General features: G+C 36.6%; 1 protein-coding gene across 7 annotated transcripts in view; it reads left to right on the forward strand.

Annotated features, from left to right (window-relative positions):
* The window catches only part of CD47 (CD47 molecule), a 48061-nt gene that overhangs the window by 7548 nt on the left and 20029 nt on the right, over positions 1-20484 (forward strand). For all 7 annotated transcript variants that reach the window (XR_009213138.1, XR_009213139.1, XR_009213140.1 and 4 more), the window contains exons 2-3: positions 3176-3529; positions 12321-12410. Coding sequence is in view for 4 of the 7 variants with exons in the window: in XM_032150237.2 (XP_032006128.1) it covers positions 3176-3529; positions 12321-12410 (444 nt within the window). In the remaining 3 variants the exon portion in view is untranslated. The remainder of the gene's footprint in view (positions 1-3175; positions 3530-12320; positions 12411-20484) is intronic.

A 20484-nucleotide genomic window follows, 5' to 3' on the forward strand; every position in this document is an offset into this window, starting at 1 on the left:
GAGAATTGTAAGCTCCTAAAAGATAATAACTATATTTTTTCATCACTATATCCCCACATCCTATCACAGTATTTCATCACAGGTAATTCTCGACAAATGTTGGTTGCATTTTTAAAATTTCTAACCTGAACTTGTGTGCTGTGACCACCATGGATTGAGTCTTCTCTGCCACTACAAAGCTCTTTTCTAGACTATGATATGAGATGGTTTGGGCTGATAGTCTATATTCACCAATACTTGTACGGTTCCAGTGAAGGTTTCAAGTCTAATACTTTTGGCATTTGATATAAAATCATTTTCTCATTTTATTTGCTAATTTATCTATAACTCTGGCATTACTCTTGGTTACATTTGTCTGCTGCTATCTGATTTAGACTGCTATAAGCATATCTTGTTTATTCAGAGTTTTCTTATTCATGTTAATCATCTGTGTTTCTTTATTTGCTCTCTACATTTTAAATAGTTTCTTCACTTTGCTGTTTTATGAGAAGGGAGTAGGCAAAAGGAAAAAAACCCCAAATCAGACAATTTTACTACTTAATAGTTTTTTAATGCATCTTTATAGAGATCGAAGTTGTAGTTAACAGCTAGAGTGATATTTTTGGCCTGCCCTTATTTATTAATTATTAGTGCAAAGGTTATTCAAATTGTGGTTTATCCAGGTCAATTTTACTGTTATTTTTACTAATAGCATTTATTCTACTTAAATTGCTTCAGCTATAAAATGTTTTTATTATAACAAATAATGCAGTATAATTATTGCTTTCTGTATTCCTTTGAAAATTCATTCTCTAAACATATGTTATGAAATTGTGGATTGTTCACCAACTACTTCTTACTTACTTAATTAAGGCCTTTGCAAAAAGTTTCATAGGATGACTGAGTTCTTCATTCGTACCTCTTTTTTTTAAGAATAATCTCTTAAAAGTCAAACCGTGATTCATACAAATATAAAATGAACATGTGTCAAAGATTTTATTTCACTAATTAATTAACAAGCAAACCAGCAAGGAGGCAAAACCCTTTTAAAAGGAAATTGGAAAAACAGACACATTTATAGGCAATCAAGAATGCCTAAATGAATTTGCTAATAAATGCAAAATTGGTCAATATCCTCAGGGCAGTAAAATGTAGTCTTTTGGAATCCTCTCTTCCACCAGGTGGAAATCGATTGCGGAACAAGATTTATTTTTATCTCTATGGACACCAATCCATTTGAATTACCATCAGTTTTCTACAGCTTATGAAACTGTAAAACAGCCCAGTCAAAGTCAGTGAAAGGCACAGGCTTCTATAGAGTAAGATAATTCCAAAGGGTCTGCTAGACATTGCCCAGCACTTCACTGAAAGGATACCCAGTAATCTTTGTATCCCTTTCAAAATCTTCACCATATTTTCTGATACTTTCCTTCCTTTATAATTTGAACATCTTCACCCCTTTATTCTTCTCTTGTATACTATGTCCTCTCTCCCTCAGTGTTTCTCTCTCAGGGGAAATAATTCACAATTCCAAAGTTTTAAAGAATGCAACAGAAGTCCAGGTTTTGCCTTGGGCTTCCTAATATTTGGGTGGCTAGAAACGTAGAAAACTGGGAAGAGGTGAGCTGTGGATGCCCACAATGTAGGTTCAGACTGCAATTTCCCAGAAATATAACAATTTGGACTAGTCAAAGAAGGCCCATATCATTACATTAAAATGCCAGATTATCTAGTTTTTATAGTATCACCCTACGTTTTTACAGCATAGTATTGTTCAGAGAGCACTTGCCACTATGTTTTCCATGTTAATGCCCAACACAGTTCTGTGAGGGAGCCCAGTGTTTGTTTTTGATCCTCCTGTTTAAGAGATCCTCCTATTTTGGAGAGTAAACCAAGGCATAGGAAAGTGAGTTGCTTAAGGCAACATATTAAAAAGGGGCAGAAATAGGATTTTTACTCAGGTGTTTTGAACATTGTCCAGTATATATTCCACTATGCATCCTTGCATTCAATTTGTGGGGTATTTATTGAGTAAACATAGTGTTCTTACAGTAGAAACATTCTATGCCTCTGATTTTTATTCCAGTTTATGTAGAAGTAAATCTTAAGTGTGAACTATTAACAAAGTTGATATTTTATTTATATTTGTTAGTAATTTGTGTTTTGTTTTTGTTTATGTTTTGAGGGGAAGGCCAAGTAGCTACTTAGATAAAAGAGTTGCTGAGTGGCTGAAGAATATGGAAGACAACTACAATTCCTACACATTCTTGTACATTTTAGTTGAACAACGAGTGATTACATTTATTTACCCAGTGCCTCTTCTATAAGGCAACAACTGGTAGTTTATCCTATTGAGAAGCGTAGATAGGATGCTTATTAGCAGTAACTGCTCTTGGTTTCAACTTGCATCTTACTTAGCTTTTTCACTGTTTTGTGGTTTCTTGGAGGAAGAATACCTGTAATATACATTTGGAGACTGTTGTTCTGTAGTGTCAATGAAATGTGGGGGTGTGAAAATGTCATTCAAGACTCCCATACAAAATGTCTATTGCTGCCTATATTTTGCAATGGGAAAGTAGCCACAGATAATGGTTTTTTTTTTCCTCTTTAGTATTTTGAGATTTTCCATCCTAGTGGAAAGATGTGATTTGATTCATCCTATTTACTTTGTATATTAAAGTACAGTAGAACCTGCCACTTTTTTTGGAAATGCGGCATAAGGATAAAGATAAATTTCATATCAGTTCAGCAAGTTCTGTTTAGCAGTGTATTGAAGTTGAGACTAAATAAAATATTTGGTTTGGTTTTCTGTTCAAAATTTTACCTTGATAAGGACAATATTTTTCTACATATATCAGTAGGCAGTAATGATTACTTCAAAGCTTCCAAAGCCAGATACTACACCTGCATGTTCCAACATAGTTGCTGAATTTATTCCCAAGATGCATGTAATGTATACTTTGTATTATTGAGAATGAATAAAGAAAAGTCATAATGATGCCTTCCAGCTGTGCAAGTTAATGTTAAAATATAATTTGTTTCCATATTTCACCTAATAGGTCTTCTTTATTGCTATCCTGTTTACTTAAGTGAACAATGGAAATGTTGCTGTTGATCTTAAGGATTTGTAACATGGCCAAGATCTTACAGTACAGACTTCTATAATTAATGAAACATTTTTCTTTTTGCTTTCCAGGATCAGCTCAGCTACTATTTAATAAAACAAAATCTGTAGAATTCACATTTTGTAATGACACTGTCGTCATTCCATGCTTTGTTACTAATATGGAGGCACAAAACACTACCGAAGTATACGTAAAGTGGAAATTTAAAGGAAGAGATATTTACACCTTTGATGGAGCTCTAAACAAGTCCACTGTCCCCACTGACTTTAGTAGTGCAAAAATTGAAGTCTCACAATTACTAAAAGGAGATGCCTCTTTGAAGATGGATAAGAGTGATGCTGTCTCACACACAGGAAACTACACTTGCGAAGTAACAGAATTAACCAGAGAAGGTGAAACAATCATCGAGCTAAAATATCGTGTTGGTAAGACTTCTATGAAAGCTCCTTTTTTTATTTGTCCTGGTACAACCCGATCCTCTTTCGAGAGGAGGCCAAATGGGGAAGGTACTCCTTTGAATCAAAAAGCAGGCTGTTAATAATAAATGTTGATGTAATGTTTAGCAAGTTTAAGATTGTGATTTCTATCCTATTTGTTAATCTACTCTTCACAATAAAACACATTTACTATTTAATTTGTATTACTTGTTAATTTGTATATTGTGTGGTTCTCAAACTTTTGGTCTAAGGACTATTTTATTTGGGTGATTGGTCCTGGGGTAATGTACTCTTCATTTCTGTTTGCTGCCATCCAAGTGCTTGCTTTCCTGTGACTAATTTTCAAGTCTCTTTCCAATTATTCAGCCTTCTGTTTTTTTTTGTTTTTTTTTTTTTAACCTTACACTTTGACCAAGAGATGGCAAGTCCCAGCCATGCTCCCTCTGGAGAGAATAGAGGAGAATCAGGAGGTAAATCACGTTATCATGGATGATTTCTTCAGATTTTCTGTGCTTTGGTCTTCTTTTTGTTGGCCAAAATATGACAGAACTAGAGATTCAAATTAATTTATTCAAATTCAGACTTGATTATAGCACCATGATTCTGCCCTTTTTGTCACAAACTTGGGTTGCTGAGGTGTAGAAGGTAGTAAAATTAGCTGAAGTAAGTAGTCTCCTCTCTTTGCTATTTCCTGCTGTGCTAGCTGAGTTCCTCAACCCCATATGAGTACGTTCTTCCTGTTGTGAAATCTCTATTTAGAATAACCTGTCATATTACGGATCATGGCTTAACCACATTTTGAGAACCTTAACTCTAGATAGGTTCAGTTCTGTTCAGTTGGATCAACTATTTGCCTAGCTTTTATAAAATAATCTGCTACCAGATTAGGAATGGGGTGTTTGGTTTGATGAAATGTTTGGACATTACTTAGGATTGAGAATAAGGAGGTCTGAGTTATAGCGGCTATACCCTGTTCAGCAATTTACTATTCACCTGTACTTGCTTTTATGTATTCTACAGTCTAATGAGCATCACATGAGATCCCAGGTGAATTTTTTTTTTTTGTAAACCAAAGTGTGTTGTAAATGTTAGTTGTTTTCCTGGGATGTTTATTTTATGAAGTAAGGTATCAAGTTGTTGAAGTTAGCCTGGAGCATTGTGAGAGGGATTTGTGTGCAGTGAGGAATGGGGAGGGGATGGCTCCGAGTAGGCAAGGAGAATTTGAAAGGTCTTTCTGCTCAGAAATCTCTCTTACATTGTAGCTTTTACTATTGATATTAATTTGGGCAAAGGAGGTTTTTTTGTTGTTGTTAAGTATACCTTTCAGGAAGGGTGTAGTCAGTCAATCATATCCACTGCAGCTAACTGGTGTTAGATCATCTAATACCTAGTTGAAATTTTTCTAAGGTAATGTACAATTTTGTGGAAATTAAAGAATAAGATATGGGGGAACAGTAACTTTTGGGGGGTAATGTAGATCACTGAGAGGTAAACTGGAAAACTCAAGATATGAGATTTGAAAGGCCAAAAGATAAAATGAACATGGAAGAGAAAAGAATGCCAGGATCTGAGATAAAAACAGTTTATTATTTTTCATGTGATTGAAAGGTTGTTTTATCTTTGTTTTCAAAATACCCTATAAAAATAAGAACTAGACTTATTTTGGGGGCCATTAAAAGGAAAAAGTATTGTTTTATTGTAGAGAACGTAGAAAATTCTACCAGAGGTTTGAGACATTTGGCTTTGCATCCATTTTAATTTTTTGAAATAATTATTGATTTACAGGACGATTCAAAGATAGAGAGCTTCCATGTGCCCTTCACCCAGTCCCCCCAATGGTTTCCTCTTATGTGACAAAATATGAAAATCAGGAAGTTCACAATACTGCAGTGTGTGTTAATGGTTCTCTCTCATTTTATCACGTGTATATTTGCATAACTACCTACACAATCAGGACATAGACCTATCCATCATCACAAACATGTCCCTCATGCTTATTCTTACTAGTCATACCGCCACCTCCCACTGTCCCTAACCTGGCAAGCACCCATTTGTCCTCCATATCTATAATTTTGTCATTTCAACAATGCTATATAAATGGAATGATACAGGATGTGACCTTTTGAGAAGGGCTTTTTCACTCAGCACAATGCCCTTGAGATCTATCCAAGTTGTTGCATCTATCAATAGTCCTTTTTTTCCTTTTTTTTTTTTTTTGCTGAGTAGTAGTCCATAGTATGAATATATCACAGTTTGTTTAACCACTTACCTATAGTAGGACATTTTGGTTGTTTCCAAGTTTGGGCTGTTACAAATGAAACTGTTATGAACAATTGTGTACAGGTTCTTGTGTAGACACAGTTTTCATTTCTCTGGGATAAATGCTCAGAAGTATGGTTACTGGGCTGTATGGTAAGTATATGCTTAGTTTTTAAAGAAACTGCCAGACTTTTCCGGAGTGGCTATTTCATTTTACATTTCCATCAACAATGTAAGAGTGATCTGGTTTCTCCACATCCTCACCAGTATCTGGTGCCACTATATTGTAACCATTTTTAACTGAAAAAAATAACAAACAAACAAACAAAAACCAGTTAAAAACTTACCTGCACAAAAAGGTTAAATGGGGCAGGACTCTTACTATGGAGTATAAGCTTATTTCTAATAAGAATACTTACTTGTTACGGACTTTGAGGATTTAGGCATTAGAAACCATTTTTACTATGTTGTGATTTTTGCAAATACAGGCATAAATGAAAAACAATTTGCTCAATAGAGAAGTGAATTCTACTTAATAGAATGCAGATAATAGTGACCATTCTTTGTGCCTTTTTAAATTTTTTGGAGGACTAGGACTGAATACATGGAAACACTGTAAGTTGTAGTTTTATATACCTCTGTGCCTATGTATGGCATATAGTCCATTAGAAGGAGCACTGGACTTGAATTTAGAAAGCTGTTTTCTAGACTTCACTGTTTAATAGCTTAAGAAAAGTTGGATAAGAAACTCAACCTATCTGGCCCTCAAATTTTTCTTAGTACAATAAAGATGCCATCACCATCATGGAAATGTTTGAGATATAAATAATACCTCTCTTACTTAACAAAATTTTACTAAGTGCCTACCATGTGTCAGGCACCGTGCTAGGCGTCACGGATTCCGTGATGAATAAGACATTATTGCTGATTTCAAGGAAGTGGTTGCAGTACAAATATGAAGAGTGAAGTGACCTAACATTTATTTGCACATGTGCCACATACTTTATGTAAGTCGTGTCCTGTTATCCTCTCAAGAACTCTAGGAGATAGATGGTGGTCTTACCATTTAACAAATAGGGAAGCAAAAGATATTCAAGGTATTGTTCAAGGTCTGAGTAATAGCCAGGAATTAAACCTAGATCTCTTTGGCATCAAAACCCAGTATTTTTACCACCATAGTATGTGGTTCATGTGAAAACACCTTGTAAATAACTAGATACTGAATGCAAATAATAGTAATCATAAAATGTGTCATTAATATTTCCATTCTATTAGCAATACAAAATCTTGAAAACTTAAAGTTTATTTTTCTCTAAGCTATTAGAATTTTGTTTAGAAAGGTCAGTTCAAGTTCCGCGGAGTTGCCAATTCCATTATTATCAACAGGATATATGATCTGTTCATAATGAAGACATGAAGGCATTGCAAGATCTTTGTATTAGTTTTTAGTGCTGCATAACAACTACAAATACAGCAGCTTAAAACAATACCCATTTTTTTAGCTCAAAGTTTTGTAGGTGGCAAGCCTGGTCATGGCATGACTGGGTTCTCTGATCAAGGTCTTAAAAGACTAAAATCAAGGTGTTGCCCAGGGCATACTTTCATTTGGAGTTTGGGGTCTTGTTCTAGGCTGACATAATTGTGAGAATTCAATTCCTTGTGATTGTAAGACTGGGGTCCCTGTTTCTTTGCTAAGTATCTGCCAAGGAATTCTAGCAGCTCCTAGAGATTGCCCTCATTTCTTGCCCCATGGCCCCTTGCATATTTAAAGCCAGCAAAGGAGAATCTTCCTTTTGTTGAATCCCTCTCACATATTGAGTTTATTTTGCCAGGAAGAACCCAGACCCTTTTAAGAGACCACTTGATTAGGTCAGCTCTCTCTCCCTCAAAAATAATCTCTCTTTCTTAAAGTCAGCTGATTTGGGATCTTAATTACCTCAGCAAACTCCCTTTTGCTGGGTGATATAATCATGGAAATGAAATCCAATACATTCACAGTCCCAGTCTCCCACACACAAGGGGAGGGAATTATAAAAGATGCATGGCTAGGGCAGGGGTCTTGGGACCATTTTAGAATTCTGGGTTTGATTAAATAAATAATGGGACTGTAGCCCGGCAAGTCGACACATCAAAAAAGCCATCACAATCCTGAAACATCAAGTAAAAATTTGGTTTGCATTTTAGTATTGTAAATGTTACTGTGGGGTGTGTATGTGTGTGTGTGTGTGTGTGTGTGTGTAACCTGGTGTTCCCTGTGTTTGTGGGGGTTTGAAGGAGACATTTTGTTGATAGGAATGGTGTCTTCACTTTTTTAGGTTGTCTCATTTTTGTACAGTGATAAGACAAATGAGGTCCTGGGTTTTAATAACACTTAAGCTTGGAAGCAAAAATTAAACACTCATTCATAGACTACACCCTTGTAATATCACTTCTTTGCCTTTCCACTAGCAAGAAGTTCGTTTTCGTGGAAGCCATTCTGCCTGTCTAGGAATTGGAGGAGAGTGATAGACACAGTTGTCAGCCACAGCTTGGGTAGAATAAGGATGTGAATGTCCTTGGCTTATCTTTATTAATCTTGTGGTGGAAAAATATCTGACATTTTTCTTAGTCCATTTTAAGCTTAATTTATGTTCTTAGTGGCATAGAAATTCAGAGCTGAAAGAAGTATCATGTCTCACTCTCCCTTGGAGGAACAAGAGTTGACGTCATCTGACAATACCACCATAACAAATCAATAGCTTAATAGGCATATAAGTGGCTTTATATAAAACATTGTTTTTTTCCCCCAGCATCTCAATTGGTTCTTAAATATCTAATTCCATGATCCTCAAACTTTTCCCACTGTAACAAATTAGAGAGAGGAGGGACACGTTCATCAGTGACTGTAGTTCAAATCCAGCAGAAATGTGCAGCAGTGATTTCAAACTGAGAGAATCCTGGATGCCCTTCTCCATTGCGTGCCCCGCCCCCCCCAACACCAGGGAACAATTTAAAATCCTGGCACAATAATGAGAAGGGAGAGTGACAAACTGATAAGTTCCAGTTAAGAATCACTTAGGCCAGGTGTGGCAGCCCACGCCTGTAATACCAGCACTTTGGGAGGCTGAGGCAGGTGGATCACCTGAGGTCAGGAGATTGAGACCAGCCTGGCCAACATGATAAAACCCTGTCTCTACCAAAATTACAAAAATTAGCTGGGCATTGTGGCGCCTGCCTATGATCCCAGCTACTTGGGAGGCTGAGACAGGAGAATTGCTTGAACCCGGGAGGTGGCGGTTGCAGTAAGCTGAGACCACACCACTGCACTCTAGCCTGGGCAACAGAATGAGACTCCATCTCAAAAAAAAAAAAAAAAAAAAAAAAAGAATCACTTAGACAGTATTTTTTGTTCTGTAATCTTCCTCTCTGTCATTGAAATGTCTCATATTTCTTATTTCACGTAGAATCTGGGAGTCATCAAGTAGTCATCTAGTCTATCTCATCATCTAATTTACGAATTATTTCTATCACACCCTAAGTAGCTGGCGATTCAGATTTTTTACTGAAAGCTTGACATGATGAGACATTATTACTTCCCAGAGGATCTTGGTCTGTTATCAGGTAATTTCAGTTCTTCCTTAAATCAAGCTAAAACTTGCTACTATTCTCACTCACTGGGAGGGCTATAGTATTTCTCTCAAGTTGATTCCTGTCTGTGATGAAAATCTCTGTTCTTTTAGCCATTGCTCATGGTTTCGGGATCCCCATTCTAGTCATCTTCCTTTGGAGCAATTCCCTGTTAGATCTTCAAATGTGATGAGTAAAACTGAGCTCAGGACTGCATTTGTTGGTCACACCCTTCTCCCTTCCAAATTACTGCTGCTGTAACTTTCTGACAGGTCCTCCTTCCCTGTAATCCATTCTCCATGTGGCTGCCAAAGAAGATTTGAAATAAGTCAGGTTGTTTTTCTTCCCTATTTAAAGCCTTCTAGCTGCTTGTCATTGCTCTTAGAATAAAATCCAAACTCTCCCAACAAGCTTTTAAGACTCTACATGGTCTTGCCCCAGCAAACTCTTCCCATCTGATCTCGTAACTGAATTCCAGTCACTGTGGCCATCCTTTGGTTTCTCAAAGTTGCCATTCCTTTGGCATCTCTTCCTCCCTGTCTTCACAATGTAGGCTCCTTCCCATCCTAGGCTTAGTTTCGTTCCTCTCCCTAGAGGCCTTTCCTTACTGCCTCAGCTTCTCCCACTCTGCACACTCAGGGTCCTCTGCATTGTTCACTGCTGGCCTTCAAAAGCCTAAAGGAGTTCCTCCCCATGGTGGGCTTTCAATAAATGTTTGTGGAATAAGTGAAAAATGAGTGGTCACACCAGGGTCGAATGCACCTCTTACTTTTGTTAATATATTCAAATTAATATTAATATATTAATATTCTATTAATGTATCCTAAAATTTTTTTGTGTATAGGGGCAGAGACCAATGAAAGAACATTTCATTGTCAGCTCATCTTGACTATGAGATCAGATATTGGCTATATTTTGAAGGTAGAGTCAGCAGGATTTGCTGTTTAACTAGAGTGGGATGTGGGAGAAATCAAGGAGTCAGGTATAACTCCAAGGTTTTTAGCCTCAAGCAACTGAAGTTTATGGGGTCACCATGACTGAAATGAGGAAAATGGTCACCACAACTGAAATGAGGAAAATGAGAGGGGGAGTTTAGTGGGGGATGGGGTGATGAAAATATCAGGATTCATTGTGGAATATGAACAGTTAAGATAACTGAAGAGCCTGAATTCACCGTTCCTCAGTTTCTACAACTATAAGGAGGGATGAATAATTTCTCACATGATAATTGTGAGGATTTGAGGAGTTGAGGTACACAATTAAAAACAAAAGCACAGAGGAAATAAGGAAAAATACATCGATTAAGCATGGCTATTAGACCATACAGCTTTACCAAATCCATTGGGGATTAGATACAAAAATCCAAGCATGATCTCCAAAATTTTTTCCTGGTAGGGTTTTAGGCTATACTGAAGTGACTTTTCTTTGGTATAAGAAGATATTCAGTTATACAGTTGGAAATTAAGGTATTGATTCAGAGTATCCAAAAACATCTCTCAGTAGAGATCCACAACCAAAGAAGCATAAAAAAAAATGTCTTCCATTCACTCTCGAAACTGTCTTATGACCATTGCAACCATCAACAGCAAACATATGGAGTCTCTATTACATATAGAGCAAAATGCTAGATTCTGAAAAGCTAATATCTGTAAAATAGAGTTTATAATGTTGTTACATTCTGGGGATTGATGTAAGCATTTTACCAGGACTTATTATAGCATTATAAGCTTAACACAAGAAATATGTGGCTATCATTATGGAGTGAAAGGCTGGAAAATTCCTCACCTGCTGACCCGAGGGATAGTGCATGGTAGAATTCGAAAGAAGTGTTGATTTCAGAGGAATGCCAGTGCTTGCTTAGGGCAGTATTCAGAAGAACTCTTCCAACCACACAGCCCCTTGTACAGGCAAACTCCGGAATACTTTCAGTACATTTACTTGGCTTTATTGTTAGAGCAGAAATTTCACAGCTAAAATTATGGTCTTAGGGGTTTATAAGATGCAATTAAACTTAATTTTTAAAAGTTCTCACAAATCTTATTTGAAGTCTTAATTTCCTTTATATAGGATATGTGGATATATTTTTATGATAAAAGTAACATGTGTCCCACTTAATAACAGCTTCGTTAATATCCTAAAGCCACTCATCCTACTTTACATATAAACAGTCCTTCTGAAGCCTAATTATGCGTGGATCATTGCAGAGTGAGTTTCAGAAAAGACCAACCGGGCACATCTCTCTCCATTTTAACCACAGTGAGAAGAGAGTACCCAGTGGTGCATCTTCCTCGCTTAGGTTCCCTGAGTCTGTCTTTACAGGAATACTTCATTGTTACTTGAAGGTACCTTCTTGGGACTTTACACACCCAGCCACTCAACACATGAGTACATACTTATTTTAGTTAACTGAGTACTTGGTGAGTGCTAAGCTTTGTTTTAAGCCCTTTGCATGTACTTTATTAACTTTGTTAATAGTTACAACAGTCCTTCAAGATACAGGTACTGTGTTATACTGGTGTAACAGTTGAGGACACCAAAGAACAAAGAGGTGTTGACACGTGGTCATGGTTCCATAGAGTGTTAAGTTAGAGTTGGGTTCAAACCCTGGCAGTGTGGCCACAGAGCCTTGTTCTCAGCCACTGCACTGCACTACCCCCTCCCATGAAACATAAGAAAAATTTGAGAAATGCTTAAGTAAGTGTAGTTTTTATTCACAAATAAAATTTACATAAGTACATTATGTGTAATTTGTTTTATGTATATGTGTGTATATATAAATAAATACATGTAAAAATAAGGCCACAGTTTTAATTTTTTTTCCATCTCCATAATAAAGCATGTATTATAGACCATTAGCAGAATTTAAAGTGTCATAGTAAATATTAATTGTGACTTTTGTTTTCTTCTTCCCCAGTTTCATGGTTTTCTCCAAATGAAAATATTCTCATTGTTATTTTCCCAATTTTTGCTATACTCCTGTTCTGGGGACAGTTTGGTATTAAAAGTAAGTATTATTTCACTTTTCATTTATGTTTCAGTGATGATATAGTTATTTCTATGAGACATTATCAGTGAAATATTTAAAGTTGTACTAGGAAAAGTGCTATTATGATAAATATGAGTATGTAATTTGAATACTACTAGTCTCCTTGAAGTATATGTTGTCGCCCGCATTTTGCTGCAGTTCACTTTTAATTCCTAAGCAGGTTGTTTTTACTTGGTGTTTTTTTTAATCTCTTACGAATGAATAGTAGGAATATTAGTACCAACACCTTAAAACTCATGTCACATTTTAATATTCACAGAACATCTACACACACATTATGTTATTAGGTAAACAGATGGTGACAGCCTGCATTAGTTTTAAGATAGGGTGTTATACTTTGGAGCATTTAGATTCTCCTCTTTTTATTTTCCCAGTTTGATTTTCTCTGTGTACATGTGTGCACCCTTGGAAAAGTCCAGTCGGAACCATGTTTTGTCATCCTCTCCGTGCAGTTCTGCAACCTCTAAAGAAGCAGCCACCAGAGAGTTATGTTCTTTGATCTTGCTTTCCTATAATAGTAACATAAGCAGACTTCTGAGGGCAGATCTTGATGCTGCATTAGATTTAGCTTCAACAATATAGAATTGTCATTACTAGGCAAATAGGCAATATGCATTATGGTTAATGTTTAATCAACCATATTTTCATATTTTGGTAAAGAAAATTTACAAAATGAAGTTCTGAGGTGACAGTCTAAACTTTTAAGCTTTTTAAATACAAGATTTATTCCTTCTTTCCTTGTAGCACCCTGAAGACCAGTAAACATTTATATAGGCAAGGAATAAATACTGCTTATTTAATTTATTCTGCAGCCTTTAAACACACAAAAGCTAGTAAACTATTGCAGTGGATTGCCCTGTTGTATATTTTATGAATTTTACTTTTACTCAGCAGTTTAAGCTGTCTGTATCTATGGTGATGTATAAACATGGAAGGGAGATGACTGATTGGTTATATGTTTTAAGTGCTTTTCTCAATGTAGGGCATTCTGGAAATGCTTAGTGATTTCAGAAATGTTCTCAACTTTTGTCTGAAAGGAAAAAAGGGGGAAGAAAGGGGTGGCAGTGGCAATTGTCAAGACATTTTATAACTTTTACTTTCAAGATAGTGTCTAGACTTCTTTTGGAAATTTTCTTAGAATTTCTTAGTTTTTTTATATCAAGAAAAGGACTGATGTAGCATTAAGACCTATTCTGGCATCAATGATATTAGGGAAAGCTTTTAACCATATTGGCAGAGCCAGACTTTAAGGGCTAAGTCGTATGACTTGGGCAGGGAACAGCCTTTTTAAAAGACCATGAAATTATTTCACATAGTGCGATTTTTTTAGTTTGGCTTGATGGATGTTTGCTGATCCAGACGTTATCATTGGTGACATTATTTTTAGTGAAATGAACCAGGAGTGAGTTTGTTCACTGTTGGCTGTATTTTTACAAAATAAGCTTTACAATATTTTTTCTGACTTAAAAAAGTAATACATATCACTTTAGAACACCTCGTACAAAGTAGGGAGTTATTGAAAAAAAAAAAAAAAGCTCATCTGTAGTCCCCAAACCTAGAAATAAACTATTAGTGTATTCTAGTGAATTTCCTATTTCCCTTTCTGTCTTTTTCTATTCATTTTTGTTATCTTTTTTTAAAAAAAGGTAACCATAAATGGACTTGTACAGCTTATATGCTTGTACATTCTGATTTTCCCCCGTGTCTTCAGAAATCTTGTTATAGCTGCCTGTGTTCTACTTTCGTGGATGCACTATAATTTACTTAACTCTCATCTTGATGGATTTTAAGGATGTTTCCAATTTTTTTTGATACTATGAAAATAACTCTGCTAAAGATATGAAGCCTGGAAATGGCAGAGATATTTTAAGACTCTAGATACATACTGCCAAAATGTTTTCCAGAAACGTTTGTATCAACTACTATTGCAGATGAGAATACCTGTCTTTCACCTCAGTTATAATTCTGATATTATAACTCTAAAATCTCTGCAAATTTGATGGGTGAAAAAGTATCTTATTGTAATTGTAATTTTTGTGTTAGTAAGGTGGAATGTTCTTCTGTATATTTTTTGTACTGGTCTTATTTTAAGGAACGTGCTTATAAACCTAAAGAAATATTTTGGGCCGGGCGCGGTGGCTCACGCTTGTAATCCCAGCACTTTGGGAGGCCGAGGCGGGCGGATCACGAGGTCAGGAGATCGAGACCACGGTGAAACCCCGTCTCTACTAAAAATACAAAAAATTAGCCGGGCATGGTGGCGGGCGCCTGTAGTCCCAGCTACTCGGAGAGGCTGAGGCAGGAGAATGGCGTGAACCTGGGAGGCGGAGCTTGCAGTGAGCGGAGATCGCGCCACTGCACTCCAGCCTGGGTGAAAGCGCGAGACTCCGTCTCAAAAAAAAAAAAAAAAAGAAATATTTTGGTGGGAATTTTTTGTTTTGGCTCATCTTGAAACAGGTAGATGTGTGTGTATGTGCATGGAAGAGGTATGTCTATACATGATTCACCCAGCCTGTGCTCACATTTAAAGGTGTTGGTGATAATAGTAGCTAACCATTTGTGGAGCTCTTGCTCTGCATGACAGGTTCTGTGCAAAGTACTCTATATCTGAAAGGACATTTATTTCTCCCAGGAACTCTATGGGCATAGACGCTGTTGTTATTCCCATTTTGTAGATAAGAAACAGGCACAGATAGATTAGGCAATTTGCCCTCAATCACCCAGCCGTTTCCTGGTAGCACTGGGATGTGAACTAGTACTGTTTACCACTGCACTGTACTGCCTCCCCGTTTTGCATTTATTTTGAGGATTTTATTTCCATGAAGGGTGAACCTATATCTAAGCACATAATACTGAGTAGCTAAAACTTATTAGGAGAGCAGAATGTTGACCTAATTTGTTTACTTATTCTGCAAATACCTAGTGACGGAGTGCCTACCGATTGCTGGGCACCGAGCTACATGCCTGAAATGTGGGTGTGATGTGCATATTGCCCTGGCTTTGTAGCACCCACATTTAAGTCACTGCAGCCAGGGAGACATGAATGTATGTGCATCCTGTGCCTTGTCACATCTTTGAGATAGTCATGGATCCAAATCTAACTGTTCTGTTAGTGCCTCTGTTGATGGCCTGAGCATTCCACCAAATAGAAATAGAAAGCACCTCTATTTTCCACCTGCTTAGATGTATAATTTTTAGAATCCCGTATGGCAAATCTCCTAAAGCACTCATAATAACTCAGACCCATGACTTTTATTTTATAGATTTCTAGTTCTGCTTAACTTTTCCTGATTACCATTTATGGTCTGTACTTGGCTACAGGGGATTTCTCTCAGTGGTTTTTCCAGCTCTGCATGTGAGTCTTTGTCGTCCAGGACAAACCTGGACCTTTACCAGGCTAAACTTTCAGTAAAGACAGCAGGTTATGCCCTCATTTGCTCACTCTGAGGAGAAAGAGTTTCTTTATACCAGAGCTGTGTCTTAAAAGATGTCTCAGGATGCCATTGGTCCTACTGAGGAAGAAGCCCGAGAAGACTCTTAAACTCCCAGAGCTCACCCGGGACTTGGTGAGCCTTGGACCATGTTTCAAAGATAAAGGCCTCTTACAGGGAAATGTTCCTAAATACCTTCATCTTTAGCTTAGCTGTAACTTAGGAACTTTTAAGCAGAATCTCTATGCTTAGCAAACAGCTCAGAGATCGCTAGAATCAAACACTAAGACTTAACTGATAGTATTGCATTTCAGACGCTTTGTTTGTGTTCTGAAAACTGCACCAACTCAGTTTGCCACTCTACTGACAATTAAGTTCCTGGCTGATTTTCAGGATTCTTCTTTCTCACTCTTTGATAGCATTTTAAGTGCTGTCCACCTAGTCCTCCAGTTCCTGCAGGATTAAGATCCAACCGTATGTAAAGAACTGGCTAACATTTTGAAATTCTTTGAGATAGGCCTATCTGTTCTTTCTTTGCCTTTGTAACTTTGTCTTATACAGGCAATACTGGCTTCGCACAAAACTGCAAGACCATAAACATGACCATGTAAGCTGAAACTCTGTAAAACAATCTTCATGATGAATGGGAAAAACTATTATTGTATTGTTCCATGACCATTAAAATTTTTTTTTGTTAAAACCTTAAAAACTCTGTTATTATCAATAACAACGGCATTGGGAAATGAAAAATAGTAAAGCTAGTATTTAGTATGTGGTAAATTAAATCATTAGAAACATCGAGAATGAAAGTGTGTTATCAAGAGTAGTTTGAACAACACTTGTGTGTTCTTCTTGCATGACTTTGGATACAGAGCAAGCATCTTCTCTATGGCTTGGTGAATTGTCATGCCCCTTTCTAAGTTTGGATCAGTTTCTACCGTTTTATCCTTTGCACTCTCAATGTCATGAAAGAATTCCTTTAATGTTTTTGAATGTTTAAAGTTTATTTTATTGCCAGTCACTTCCTCTGGGACATCTTTATTCTTTTTGTTACATCCTCCTCACTTTCCTCATTTATATCAGTAAGTCCACCTTCGCTGAGTTCTTCTGGCTTCGTCTCTAGAGTTTCTTGCATTGCAGTAATGTCAACATTCCCACAATCAGCTATTTCTTCTCTTACTCCATTTATGGTCTATTCAAATTTCACTCCTAGCATTTGTCAGTTTTTATTTCTTTACTCTTTCATCTTTCTTGCCTAGTTTCCTCTTTTGATTTATCCATTATAAAATGTCACATGGGTTTATCACTGGGAAACAAGGAGGTAACAAAACTCCATACTTTGCTGTCTGTGCATGACCTAAATATCAGATGTACAGTGACTAGTCACTGACAGTCTTCAAAAGAAGTGACATGCTTGATCACTGATCATGATGGGGCATCTGCTATTTACATAGTTATTTTTGAACTGAAGAAATAGCAGTATAGTTGTACTTTATGCAGTTACTCAGTTAATATATTGTGATAATTGAAATTTGGACTGTTTGTGAGGGATTTATTTGATTAAACCATGGTAACTGGAATTCATATCAGAATAGTGCAAAGTGAGGACTGCTGTAATTGATTCCAAACTCAAAACTGTGTATTCTAGGCATCTTTAATTTTTTTTTTCAACTTTCCCCTCCCTGCTCAAAATTACTCCAGAGATTTTGGTTACGGCTCAGATGTCTTTGAGTAGATGTTCCTGTAGAAATCATTGTTAGAAAATTCAAGGAAAAAAGTTATCATTACACTACCTTGAGATCCTACTACGTCCTTGAGTTTTGACTTGAGGACAGCTTAATAATGAAAGTAATTTGGCCATGAAAGCATATTTAAAATAAGTAATGGAACAGGAAATTTCTTCATAGATTAGAAAAATTATTCTGAAAAAGTGAAGACATATCCTGTCTTGGACTAGGAAATTTCCATCCAAGAAAGTAAAATATACAATAAATGTTATCACAAAGGATCATTCTGTGACCTGGTTGATGGCCCCTGATAATAAGACTTTGTTATTAAGTTTACTGTGAATTCTTTTTTTTTTTTTTGAGATGGAGTCTCGCTCTCTCGCCCAGGCTGGAGTGCAGTGGCGTGATCTCAGCTCACTGCAACCTCCGCCTCCCGGGTTCAAGCGATTCTTCTGTCGCTACAGGCTACTGGTGCACACCACCATGCCTGGGTAATTTTTGTATTTTTAGTAGAGACGGGGTTTCACCATATTGGCCAGGCTGGTCTCGAACTCCTGACCTTGTGATCCGTCTGCCTCAGCCTCCCAAAGTGCTGGGATTACAGGCATGAGCCACCGTGCCTGGCCCCTTACTGTGAATTCTATTCAATAATCTTGAACTCCCAGTGCTTTCCCTTGGTCCTGTCCATATAATGATCACATTCTGTTATTAAATAATGTGATTAAGTGCTGATTTTATTGTAGGAGGAATTGAACAAATCTATAGCTCAGCATTTTACTCTTTTGTAGAAATCCCTTGAGCCTTTCCAAATCCAGACATCACAACTTTCTCCATATACTCTAAAATTGTGAAATCCACAAGGCAGGGAAAGTTGATAATGAAAAAAAGGAAGTTTGGTCTGTTGGACATCCTCTTCTTTCATCTTTTATGTTCAAAGTACTTGATGCACAAAGCCTGGGCTCTTTTATCTCTGTCCTATAGACTGATGTCTAGTCAGTATTCATTGTGACAAAATTGTTTCATCAGAGCAAGTTGGATAGTGTATGGAGTTTATTATAAAATTATTTAACTTGCCTTCTGTAAGTAACCAGTTTATAATTGGTATTAATGTTCATTTTTTTCCAGTACCAGTTTCAGAAGCTTTCATTTGTGTATGCATGTGTGTGTTAAATAAGTGTATTAGACATTTGAAAAATAGTAATTTAAATTTAAACAATTTAAAAAATGAAATTGTAATTTTATGTGTGAAGGTGTCAGATGTGCTTTATTCTGCACTGAAAACAATATTCATTTACAGCTCAACAGATACCAAAAATATTCTAAAATTACTTTCCTAGAGTTATCAGAAAACAGCACTATAAGAATGAAATCAAACCCGTCTTTCTTTATGATTTATTCTTAGTCTGATACTCATCAGCCTGGTAAGCCTTCCTGTCTCTCTACTTAACTTACCAATCACTCCAAATGTCATGTCTTTGGGCAGGCATTAAATTCTTGGGTTTTGGGTTTTGTTCGATGGACTGCAGTCTGTGTGAGCCTATATGGGTGTGTCAAATCCAGTCTTTGGGGTGTCATGGAAACTTAATATGATAGACTTGATTTTATCTCCAAGTTGACTTGGTAATTTCATTAGATTTCATCAGTCACAACCTGCATTTTATCTTGTATGTGCTGTCTATCAGTCACAAAATCAGAAAACCTTCTTGTCCATTCATAACATTAGCTGTTTTTTCAGGTGGCTAGAGGGACATGTCATTGCTTCATCTGCATGAATTCAAAAGATTAAATGCATAAAGGAATTTTCTTAGACTAGAGTAGGCCTTCACCATCTCTTTAACTGGGAAAGAAGTTTTGGGAGTAACATACTCATCACTCACACCCCCCTCCCCTCAAACACACACGCTCACCCATTGGAATGTAAGGGCCTTGAGGCAGGCCTTGTGTTTGCTTTTTGTGTTCACTGTCAGCATTTAGAATAGTGATAGTCATATAGATTGATAGTGCTCAATCAATTATTGTCAAATAAAGTAATCTTCTACTTGTTCCTTGATTTAGACTAGCAAAAGGGGCTGGTACATTGTAGGTATACAGTAAATATTTGTAGAACAAATGAATGAACCAACCCAACAGATTTCTGAGAAGCAGCCTGCTTTTGGTTACTAATTATTTTATAGAACATATAAAATAAAATTTTAGAATGCCTAATTTGTTCGCAAAAATGTTATATTGTCTCCTCTGATACTTGATATTCCTGTGTCAGGCTGAGCACTAAGGTTATAAATTTTTTGTTAAGCATGTAATTACTATTATTTCTCATGTACTTTATTTTGTGTATTGATTTCAGTAGTTGTAGCTGAGGGGAATCCTTAAGAGCACGCAGATTTCAAAAATTATATAGATTGCCTTGCCAAGCATTCTGAAAATCATACTAGAAAATTTGATAAGAGCCTGCTGTTAAGAACACAAGTTATTTTTATCTTAATGCTAAGTGGAGAATTACTTGAATTTATTTTTTGTTGCATTTAATGTTTTGATACATTCAATAAATAAGGATAAATCCACTTACTGAAGGACAAGAAAAGATCAATAAGAGATCCTTGAGGTTATTGGGTTCTATGGCGTCTATTATATCAAATTCCTTGCCCTTTTGTTATACTGAGAAGTTTGACAACTGGGCTAGCAACAAGATACCTACCCCACATTTGCTGTGGTACCTGCTGAAATGTGGCCATGTGAGCAAAGAAAATGAGCCAAAAGAAACTCTTTCTGAAGATTCATTGAAGAAAACCTGGAGATACTCTTTCATTGGTAGACCCAGACCCCACAGAGACAGGTGGAGTGTCCATTATCCAAAATGCCTGGGACCAGAAGTGT

Source organism: Hylobates moloch, unplaced genomic scaffold, assembly GCF_009828535.3.
Source record: "Hylobates moloch isolate HMO894 unplaced genomic scaffold, HMol_V3 SCAFFOLD_4, whole genome shotgun sequence".
NCBI classification, from domain to species: Eukaryota; Metazoa; Chordata; class Mammalia; order Primates; family Hylobatidae; genus Hylobates; species Hylobates moloch.